The sequence below is a fragment of the Orycteropus afer genome, unplaced genomic scaffold, assembly GCF_000298275.1.
Source record: "Orycteropus afer afer isolate SDZICR_OR568_19922 unplaced genomic scaffold, OryAfe1.0 scaffold00410, whole genome shotgun sequence".
NCBI lineage: Eukaryota > Metazoa > Chordata > Mammalia > Tubulidentata > Orycteropodidae > Orycteropus > Orycteropus afer.
In genome coordinates this window covers 1,968,975-1,980,944 of record NW_006921997.1, presented here as the reverse complement: position 1 = coordinate 1,980,944, position 11,970 = coordinate 1,968,975, and the positions used below count along the sequence as shown (strand labels likewise).

Sequence of the window (11,970 nt, the reverse complement as noted above, 5' to 3'; positions counted from 1 at the left end):
ATTATGACCCATAGCAACCCTAGAGGACAGAGAACTGCTCCATAGGGTTTCCTAGGCTGTAATCTTAGCCGACTGCCACATCTTCTGTGGAACAGCTGGTGGATTAAAATCACTGACCTTTCGGTTAGCAGCTGAGCTTAACAACTCTCAAAACCAAACCAAACTTACTGCCATGGACTCGATTCTGACTCATAGCAAGCCCACTGGTTTCTGAGGCTATAAATCTTTATGGAAGATTGCTCTGTCTTCCTTCTACAGAGTGGCTGGTGGATCTGAACTGCTCCCCTTCTGGTTAGAAGCCAAATGCCTTATCCACTACGCCACCAGAGCTCCTTTCAACCACTCTGGTTACCTTAAGATATGATATACCTTAGCATTAGTTAGGATTGTACTCAGCTCTAACAGAAACCCCCCAAATAACAATTGTTAATGAATCCCTGAGTGGCACAAATGGTTAAGTGCTTGACCACCAGCTGAAAGGTTGGCGGTTTGAAGGTTGGCGGTTCGAACCTATCCTTGAAAACTCTATGCAATGGTTCTACTCTTCACACATGGGGTCAGCATAAATCAGAATCGATCAACAGCCCCTAACATAGGACGTCCGGAGGTTAGTCAGCCCACAGTTGGGACAGTGCACCGCTGTGTCACACACACACCTACCTGTTACTCTAGTGGTACGATTATTTAAATACTCTGTACACTGATGACAACAGTGGGCAGGAGACAGTAGTTTCCATGAAAACTAGGTTGAATGCTTCTGTCAAGACTTGATAAAGGTGAGATCCTAAAAACACTGCTCTCAAATTATGTGGTTGAAAATCTAAAACATAGGAAAGAAATGAGAAAAACTAAGGAGTCTATGCTTGGATTTCTTCATAAGCACCTTTAAATTCTAGATACATGTAAAAGAAATCACAATATTACATTTTGGGGAGTTTAGTTTATATTTTGGGTGTGGCTCATGCAGAAAAAGACAATAGGTAACTTCAGAGGAATCAAGGAGTCATAAAAAAAAAAAAACTAACCCCTGTGCTAGACTGACCAATGAATACTTTCACAACTGCAGTTTTTTAATTTTTTCATTTTTTTGGAGTAGCCTCATTAGTCAAAGTTTTCAATTAACCAATCAGCTAGCTACTAGTACCCACAGAACTGGTTAAGAGAACATCTACTGCAACTTCATTTTATATATATTTTTTTTCTATAAAAATGATATCATGCTATATTGCTTTATCCCGATTTTTTCAGAACAAGCTATTAAATGTTTGTTATTTACATCATTTTTACGTCTGCCTGGTCCCTTCTGTTGAAGTTCTATTCATTAGGCTTTTAAGACAATGGACCTTGATTCTCAGTATCTCAGTATGGACAGAAAGCTTGGAGTTCAGTCTTATGCTCAGCTGAGGGTTTCTTATACAGCTAACCTCCTCTTCCCAATTTTCACCATTTTTCATGTAAAATGTTTTATTTTTGTGTGTAAGCTACAAGAATCCTTTCTGTAAAATGGAGACAGTAGACCAAACATAACCCCTTAATAATCTGTCTCCAAGTGTGAGGTTACAGGGTGAGATGTGAGGATGACTGAAAGCCCCTTTGTTTTCCTTTGAAGGCAGTTCCTTACTGTCCCCTCTCTAGTCTGACATATCTGGCCAGGGAGCTGACAGCTACTTAGAGAGATTTCAGACTTCTTCTGAAGTTGCTTCAAGTCCATGAAATGGAATAATAACTAGCTTTACTTTTTCCAGGACCCTAAATTTATTATTACCCTAAGTGTATTTTCTAAGCTAGCTCCACATGATTTGAGTAAATAAGGCCAATATCAAACTGAAAGCATCAAGTATTCTTTCCCTACTTCTGCCACAACTAAGGGAATGATGTGAGGAGGCAAAACTCAAAGATAAAAGATCCAAGGCCTCACAGGAAATTGGCTTCTGCTAAACCTTTCACCACCTTGAAGAGCCTGGGCTGCACGGTACAGGAAGCAGCTCAGATGTCATCATTACTTACAGATCAACCTGGAGGACACAAGCATGTGTCTCCTGAAAGAGCTCTCAGATGCGTCTTTCTCTCTAAGGCCTGGGGTTGACTTCAGGCTACTTTCCACTTCAGGATCCCTTTCAGGAGATGGGAGATTTTCACAGGCTCTCTCATCACTATGTCACAAGGTGGTGTGTATCCCAGAAATTATGTAAATCTGCATCACCAGAAACCAAACCCACTGTTGCTAATTCTAATTCATAGTGATCCTGTAGGCCAGAGTAGAATGATTCCCACCAGGGGGCTGTAAACCTTCTTTCTTTCTTTTTTTGAGCATTTTATTGTGGTCTGGGTGAAAGTTTACAGAGCAAATTCATTTCCCATTCAATAATTTATACACATTTTGCTTTGTCACATTACTTGCAGTCCCCTCAACATAACAGCAAAGGCTGTAAATCTTTACATTTTTCTTCCGTGGAGTAGCTGGTGGGTTTGTACTTCTGACCTTTCAGTTAGGAGCCCAGTGCTCACTGTGCCACCAAGGCTCCTTCCTCACAGGCACTTAAGGAATTAACAGTCCAGACTGGTTAATATTGTTCAGTATCTTAAACATCTACAGCGTTTGAGGAGCCCTCACAACTCTTCTGGAACAACCCTTTGGCAGGATGCTATGAATAACCATGGCCATTAGCATGGCATTAGCCACGTTTGCTAATGAAAGCAACTCTGCCTGACAGGATCTCAGACAAAGACCCACAATTACACAATTAGAGACAAAAATCCTAACACAAAATTTGGTTGATTTCTATCATAAAAGGTCTTCCACTTAAGGAGGGTATCCCTGAGACGTTTAAAACGTGGTTAATTTTAGGTAAGCTAGATTTCCCCAAACTTTAATGGGGCACATTGAAGCTACTGCCTGAACTAAAGCCTATCACAGCTTTGTTGTTGTTGTTACGTGCCATAGAGTCGGCCCTGACTCATAGCGACCCCTCCTTGGGTTTTCGAGGCAGTATCACTACGGAAGTAGATTGCCCCATCTTCCTTCCAAGAAGTGGCTGGTGGGTTTGAACCGCCAGCCCTCTGTTTAGCAGTCAAATGCCTTAGGCACTATACCACCAGAGCTCCTTCAACCCACTAATACAGTATGGAGATAGCCTACGTGCAGGGCACTGTACAGGGATGAAGCGAGCTTCCCATGGTGGAAATGATCAAATGGAGCCTTTCCTACCCTGCTTGATGTCTGACTCCATTTGCAACCTTAGCATTCATGTGGAGAGTCAGACTCCAGCTAGCAAGCCTGGCCAGGCAGTGGAGGGACGTTGTACTTCAGAAATTGGGTTCGACACATTTTTATTTCATGCTGCAAGGACCCTTGAACATGCTGACAAGTGCTGGAGAGGAATGCCTTAGAAATTCGAGGGCACACTTGTAGTGTGCAGACTTAATCTGAAACAAGGATGTTGTACACGATCACCTGCTAGCAATTACCACCTGAGCAAAGGAAAGTGTTGCAACACAGTAGACAATCACTTCTTTCCTAGAAAATTTTATTTATGACATAAAAAATTCTATACATTTGTTAGACTAAAATACAGTTTTCATTATAATTCTGGCAACTGAGTCAGTACACAGAGAAAACTTAGCATTAGATCAGCACTTTTTTTTTCTAGCTTATATTTCTGCACAAGAAAAACATTTCAAAGCTCCATTTCATATAGGCTCATTATCCTCTGAAGCCAGATGGAATTCCATCCAATTCAGAGCTCTTGGAAGTCAATTCCCCAGCAAGATTCGATAACTCCAGAAAGTTAACTGCTTAACACACATTTAAAAAGTCCACTCAGAGCATGGTGCTCCATCTGGGAAGTCTGCACGGTGTCAGTAATGACCGTTACAAATACTGGGGCTACCACTGTGTCTGTGGGGCATGTTCAAGCACCTGCATGTCTGTTTTCCTCACATGAATACAGTGTAGTGATCATAACAAGGAGAAACCCAAAATGATGCTAAGGTAAACGGTATTCATTTAACTATGACCCTACAGCTCGTCATGGACAGACAGGACCTACCTGGTACAGCGATTCATTCTGATATAATGAAATAGGATGGAAATGCCACCCTCCCTCAAAAAAAAAAGGAATCAGACTGCGAAGCATATGGCACCACAGGAGACGCCTCATGCTGACTACGCCATGTAGTGGTGAGAAATCAAGAGATACACGGCCGCTTGATTTCTATTCGTATCACCCCATCTGCTGGGCTGGCCTGACCCTGGATGTGAAGACACGGCCTGAGATCACAGCAGGTCCCCACCATACTGCTTACACTTCAAATCTTGGTTGTCTTACTCTAGGAACTCTATTCTAAACTCAAGTTGTTCAGAAGGGCTGTGCCAGCCAGTACTTAAGAGCTGAACCTCCGGTCTTCAGAAGGTATGCTTTTTTGTCTTTGGTTGTTTTTCCAGAGCCCCTGTCATTTTGTGAGGTGCCCTCTTATTTTTCTCCCCATCTTTCTGATTGTTAGTTTGTAAAGTCATTTTTCATCTTATAATCAAATCACCTAATCAAACCACTGGACCTACTTGGCTGGGTGCAAGATCTACTGAAGTGCATGTAGTGGTCAAGACCACTTTAAGACAGTACAGCTGAAACTTCGTTACGGAGCTCCTAATAACCCTTCCATAACCTGTTGCCGTTGAGTCAGTTCTGACTCATAGCAACTCTACAGGGCAGAGGAGAACTGCCCCACAGGGTTTCCAGGGCTGTAAATCTTTACAGAAGCAGACTGCCATATCTTCTTCTTTCAGAGCAGCTGGTAGGTTCAAACTCCCAACCTTTCAGTTATTAGCCAAGCACTTCACCCTCATACGGGAGGGAAGAAATGAGAAAACTTAAACAACCTAACACAACCCAGTAGTACTAAGGCAACACAGTAGAAGAAAGGTAACATTCTCTATGTAACAATCTCTGAAAATCAAAACTACATGAACAAGAAGGGACAAAAAGAAGTTCTGTGCATGGGCTGCTGGAATCCAGAGGATGGAAACATTTAATTACTAATCTCTGTCTACAACCATCAGACCCCAAAGTGATCCGATGAATTTGACATTTTTGTGAGGTATCTAACAATTTATGAAAAAGATCTCAACTGTCAAGATGGTAAATGGAGAGAGTGCTCATGTTTCCTAATGGCAGGTAGGACGGTCCATGGGAGGCTGGCAGTGGCTTCACTCAGGACTGTGTCTATTGATTCTCCATCTTTTCCATGCCTACTTTTACTCCCATGGGATGGTAACAATACACATTCTTTAAAAAAAAAAAAACAAAAAAAAAACCTCAAACTATATTCCTAATGATGAGGTGGGTGGATCAGATCATACAAGAAGGCTGGAACATTCCTTGTAAGCCATACACTTCTATGACAAAAGGACTTATGAAAATTGGATACTTACACTAGACTTAGGCCCTTTTCACCTGATAGAATTTCTATCAGTGGCCTCTCCATTCACTACTGTGGAAGGTTCACTAGAGCTTTTTTTGGGGGGGAAGGGAGTTGGTTTGGAGTAGGGAGGCGATTTTTCTCCTTTCTTCACCACTTTCTTTTCATGACTTAAACGTTTTTCACTATTTTCTGGGAAATGTATATTGATGTCTGGCTATCAGTCATGGACCAATGGAAACAAATCTTCTAAGAACAGCAAATTGATTTAAGGATTCCTGCCAACCTTCTACAGGGCCTAGAGAGACTTCCATATAGATGCAGCACCCTCACCTAAACAGTAAGGTGCAGATGTGAGCAAATCCAGGTGTTTCTCCAAGAAAGATGGAGTAGATGCAGGCAACGGAGATGCAGTCCTACTGTCAGAGTGGTCCAAGGCTGCTCTAGTGGGTGACTAGAAACCATTCAAAACAGTGATCATCTCTCTGACGTACAGGAGGAAGAAGAGCTTTTGAATTTCTCCCCCTCCAGTATCTACTCCTCCAACTTTTCAATAAAAAACTTTTTGTTAACTCTGGACTACGCTGACCAATTTATTACCATCTATAACTGTTTTTGGTGTTGTTAATGGATATATTTTTAGATAGTAGCATAATGATATCACTATGACACATGACACCATATTTGAGCTACAGAAAAAGAAGGAAGTGTTTTGGTAGATGGATAATTACAAGAATCCCTTAGTCATTTCTCCTTCGACTTTTTGTCCACTGCAAATATAATTTGGTACTTTGCCAAAAACTGCCCCCGCCAGAACATAGACACCCAAGGAAGATCTCACTGTGGCCCATCTTGTTATTCATGCAGATTAGTGTCATTTTTATTTCCAGGCCTAGTATAGTACTACATTTTACAAAGTCTTCAAGTTGTAAAAATTTTCCATGCCAGAAGGATCATCTGGGAAGGACTATTGAAAAAGTCTCTTAGTGGAGGCCTAATCACCACCTCGTTTCAAAACCTGCTACCAGCACAACTCTGGACCAGGTTTTTGACTTGGTGTTCATAGCCTCTGGGAGGGTGCTGGCATGGAGGCTGGCAGTCTGAAGGCTCCGAAAGCCTTTAAAAGGTTCATAGAAGTGCTATGTGCATTTTTGGGAGAAGACAGTGCCCAGCTATCATAAGATTCTCAAAGGGGTTCATGACCTCCTCAAATCCTCCTTAATCAAAAGATTAAGAATCTGTTTTTGAATGTCAAATACGAAATTCAGGTAGAATCTAAGCAAATCAAAGTGAAAACTCTCTGGAATATTTGGAAATGTCCATGTTTTCACCTTCATCTAGACCTTAACTAGACCATGGACCTGAAAGCTCTATCATTCTGAGCTCCCTGGGCTAGAATGCTTATTTTTCAGGGAACCATTTGAGTTGTAAAATCATCACCAAAGAAGACAGCCTACTGTTTGGGTCCCTAGCATCTCTATACTTTTCTTACATATTTACTAATGAATTGTCTTGGAAAATATCAAACCTAAGTCCTGTCCATGTAATTTACAAAAGTTTCAATTGTTCGAGCACTATTAAAACTGAAACATCATTTGTCCTTTTAAAATGCATATAAAAATGAAGGAGATGGAGAGGAAGAAAGGGCACTATAGTATTTCTACAGAAAAGAATGGCTTTCCACAGAAATTATCAAGTTTAGAAAGTTTGCATTGAAGTTTTCTATAAGAAAGATATTTTCAAAGATTTAAATATTGGATTAAAGTTTCCCTTTAAAATAATACTGGGAGTATATGAATGTGGCTCAATTTATAAAATTCGAAGGGGGAAGTGTGCTATTTAAAATTTATAAGCATCGAACATATTTTGGTTTTTGTTTTCTTATTTGCTATTTAAAATTTGCCAGCTTTAGATTTTCTCTTGGCACACACAAGGGTCGCACTTTTGTAAAATTTGGACTACGTGTCATTAAACAAAGATGAGTTCATTCCAAAATCAGCCACTGTACAAGAACAGTTCCCACTTCTCAAAAGGGCTGACATGCATTCCTTAGTACATAACGATACATGAATATGCATTCCAAGCAAAGGCACTCTGTGCCGTGAATACATAATACACACACCTCTGCTGTGTGCATTTACCATTATGAACTCATAGTTTCCCAATATATATTCAAAGACCACATCCTAGCAACTCTAGGCAAGCCATTACAGTGCACTCCTATCTGTCAGATGAAATGTATGAAAAGAATCCAGAAATTAACTGTGGCAGGTACACTGATAAGCCTCCAGACTCTGAGGGACCCCCACCCCCACCCCAAGCAGTAGTGACTACCAAAGCAGATGAGAATTTATTCAAAGGTAAAAGCTTAAAGACTTTTCAGGAGGAGACTTCTCAGAGCTGATGCTAAGGCTATTGGATACTTCAAAAATTCATATAAAAAGCTGACAATCCAACGGAATACATGTTCAAGTCACCATCACTGGCAGCTCTGGGCTAGAAAGTGACCCCAAGAGTCACTTTGCAGGCTGGGGAACCTCTTGAAATGGCCTTTAGTCGTGAGTTGTGGCACATGGCTGAAGCCTCAGGGGTGCTGCCATGGCCCCCAAATAGTTGGTGGTTGGTGGCTACAGTCCCTATAGCTGCTTTGAGGAAGAGGGAAGGAGAGCTACAGTCCAGTTTAAGACAGTTCAGGACCAGGATTAAGGAAGGGGTCATCTTCTTACAACCCGCGACAGGGTGACTCCCAACACTGCTCTGGGAAGGCAAGGGAGACCGTGGCAGGCACCAAGGTCAGAGCATTGGGAAGAGCTCTCTGCTGGAAAAAATGAGTGAGAGAGCATCTCTACAAAGGAAAACCTTACTTACGGCATAATTTTTAAATACACTTAGTGCCTCCTCCTCAACCTTTATGGAAAAAGTGTGAGAAGCTACACACAGCTAAGCTACTTAAAAGTTCCAGTGACTTAGGGCTTGATTTTGCTATATGACAGGATTGACGCTTTAATCCTAAATATTAAACATTGCATTAAATGGTTTTAAAAAAGAACTTGCTTTGAGCTCTGTTCATCCATTCAAGGATTATCCAATCTCAGTGCCCTGGCTAGATCCCTAATGTTTTATGACTGTTGTGCTGCTAAGCCTTCCATGGAAGATGGGTCCTCTTGGACTTACACTGAAATATACCCTTTTCCCTTCCACATTACATTATGCAGAATGTACTCTTCAGGCAGAAGCCGAGAAGTTCTACATTATGCACCAGAGCCTCAGTATGATGGCAGGACTCCTAAGGATACTCGAGTTGGTCACTCTCACCAATCACAGCAGAGACCCAAACTCTAACCCTAGAATTGAGTCCTGAATGAAGTTCTGAAGATCCATCATAGAAAGACAAGAATCACAACATGGAGTCAATGGTTCTGAGATGACTCGGGTGCCCCACACTTCACAGGCAATTGCTGTTGTTCATCTGTCATTCTCACTTGGGCAGAAGATGGAGGCAGTGAGCGAACAGCAGTAAGGCAGCCCATAGCTAGCTGAAGAATGATTTTGCAATGAATGAAAGAGGCAGGAGGAATACCTAACTATAACCTCAACACAGTCAAATATTGCTAAAGAGCCTCTGGGGGGCTACATCAAATTAACCAGGGAATGAAGATTATACGAGAGCACTATCCTATGGATCAAGTATCTCTCCGTATGTGCCTGTGTAATATATATGCACATATTTGCATATATCTATATGGCACACAAATTACTCAGGGAAAACACTCTGGCAATTAATTTGAGACTCAAATGACATGGTTAAACATAGATCATAGTTTCTAAACACAATGTTAGTAAAACAAAATTTATTTGTAAAACAGGACCTGTTATATAAAATGGCACACAATCAAGTTATACAAAAATACAAAATTTCTTTCTGATTACAGTTCTAGTTGCAAATGATGATTAGAAAGCATTCCTGGTGGCTTCCAATAGCTGCGATTGCGAGCATATGGAACAGGGAGCAGCAAGAGTCCATGATGCTGGGATGTCCAAGTGAGTAGAACCTAATTTCCACATTCACGAGTCCCGTCAGGTCATTTTGGAAGGATACCTCTGAAAATTGCTAGCTCCTGGCATGTCTTCTGTTTTGATACCCATCTTCCAGACTTTTGCCAACCCTAAACTGCCAACCCAATGCGTCCGATTGTCCACAATCTGTGTGGCCATGAAACGGGTGACACTCGGACTTTCCGACATCATTCGCTCTCTCACTGATCTGCACAACTGTTAGTGACATGATTCTATTGATTCCATTTCAAATGGTATAAAAAAGTACAGTGATGCTGTCTGCTGACACTGGATGTTCACTTCTGGAGAACTACTGTTTCAAAATACCTACTCTTACAATGTTGGTTTCCCAGTTCATGCCAAGACATGAGCTCTAAATTGTGAGTTGTTTTGTTTGTTTGGAAATCCAGATTCTTATTGCAAATATTCTGAAAAATCAGAAATATTACATGAGCTTTGAAAATAAAACCAAGGCATTTAGCAATTTTTAGCCTAACTAGAGTAAAGAACACCGACACTTTAAAAAAAAAAAAAATCTAATTTACCTTTTGCAGCAATTTAAAGGCCCAACCTTCTGAAAGGAAGCACACTAGCAAACAGCTACTTATTAAGCCCTAGTGACATTAATTGTAAGCTTTTCCATAACACCGTTCTAAATCACTGTCTTATTCTGGTAGGAGGCAATGCTTTCTTTCAAAAGATTCTCCTTCCATGGAATGATAAAATGCTGAGGCTTTTTTTTTTTCTTTTTCATTTTTTTTTGTACAGAGCCTGTATTTAGTGCAATAAGTTTAAAAAATTTGCTCTGAAATATTTACTTTACATTAACAAAAATAGCTTTTTTTAAAAAAATTGTAACAAAAAGGAGTTATCGCATAAACAGATCATGAATTATTCTTAGCAAATTACACTTTTTTTTTCTTAAAGCATTCACCATTACAATAAGCAGAACAATGGAATATTAGCCATTCATATCTGGTAAGCTTCAGGAATAAAAAAACAAAAAACAAAAAACCACAACTAAAACCTACCCCCAAACAAAAAGAACAGTCTACACTCGAGGATTACAACATTAACCAATTCTTCAGTTAAACATTATAGGATTCTGGACACTCAATGAGTTTCCAGGGAGAGGAGCACCTGCCGGTGTATTTTCGGATTTTACAACAAGCGTTTGAATGGAATGGCCTCTGAGCCCTAAGCCCCTGAGGGTCCTCTGAAGCAGAAGGCCAAGCATCGGAATTCTCAATGCTCTGTGTTCCACGTGCCTCTCCCTTCTTTATTCCCCCCAGCATTACTTAATCTGCAAACCAATACACAGAAACTTAAGGCTAAACTTGCTGGGTGCTCCCGCTTCCTTGCAAATCAGGCACACAACAAACGTGTGGAGGATGCAACTAAAGTCAAAACTAAAAGACAAAACAGAAGAAAAATGTTTGCATAAGAAAGATTATCTACCCTTTTCTTTTTTTACCTACTCTCTTTTATAGAAGCATTAGGGTAAACTACAAATACCTGAGGAGTTGGTTACTTTTTAATGTTCACTGACAAATGCTATGACCTATTATGAAAATTCCCATATTGGGCCCACTTGCATGTTTCTAAAAGTAAAATGACATGGCTTCTTGATTGGGCAGAAGTGACTGGAGTAATTCCTTCTTCATCTGAAAGCACATGCCTAGTCTTGTCCCACTAGGACTTATGCATCAGTGAAATAAGATCGAGATTTTAGACACACACAGGGAATCAACCCCGAAAACGTTTAGACAAAAGAATTTGGTACAGTAATTTTTTCTAATTTAAATAATTAAAGTTAAAATCTCCTCTAAGTTATTAAAAATGTTAATCAGATATGAATCTCAACATTTCCATTAAGACAGTTACAATTGAAAACATTAAATGACGGAAGTTGCCTTGTAAAAGCCACCCGTATGAAAGGAGTGCATGTTTGACAAAAATAAGCATAAAAAAGGTATTAAATCCCTGTTCCTTTTCTCTGATTTTGGCTGATTATGTGTGTGTGTGTATATATACGCATATACACATATACGTATGTACACACCCCCACACACACAAATACATAGTTATGTGTATATATTGTTTTGGAATGTCAATGGGTTCCGTAACGGTCGGCTAGGTTCAAGCGGAACTCGCTCCCGAAGCCTAGAAAACAAAGTCATACAGAGTATAATCTTAGACAGTTACCATTATAAAGAGATCAAGAATGATGTTACAGATAGACACATGGTCACACACAGCAACAGGGCGAATGGGTGGTGAAGCCTCATCCCCGAATCTATCCTACGGGGCTGATACTCCACATGTGTTGAACACGTTAACGACACACTTCCTTCTAGATCGGGTCTGAGATATACAGACTTCTCAAGCCCATGTTCCTTTACTATCCCACTTCTCCCCTCTGTTAAGTTCTTTACGGTATGATAGCAAGCAGAGGGCCAGAACAGCTCTTCCCTAAAACTCTTCACCACACTTGGA

General features: G+C 40.5%; 2 protein-coding genes across 2 annotated transcripts in view; both read right to left on the bottom strand.

Moving 5' to 3' along the window:
• The window catches only part of FSD1L (fibronectin type III and SPRY domain containing 1 like), a 143,412-nt gene extending 133,749 nt beyond the window's left edge, over positions 1-9,663 (bottom strand). The window contains exon 1 of the mRNA XM_042782684.1: positions 9,598-9,663. Within this exon, the coding sequence (XP_042638618.1) occupies positions 9,598-9,663 (66 nt within the window). The remainder of the gene's footprint in view (positions 1-9,597) is intronic.
• A 1,950-nt stretch (positions 9,664-11,613) lies between these two features.
• The window catches only part of SLC44A1 (solute carrier family 44 member 1), a 101,713-nt gene continuing 101,356 nt past the window's right edge, over positions 11,614-11,970 (bottom strand). The window contains exon 16 of the mRNA XM_007953760.1: positions 11,614-11,637. Coding sequence (XP_007951951.1) covers positions 11,614-11,637 — 24 coding nt within the window. The remainder of the gene's footprint in view (positions 11,638-11,970) is intronic.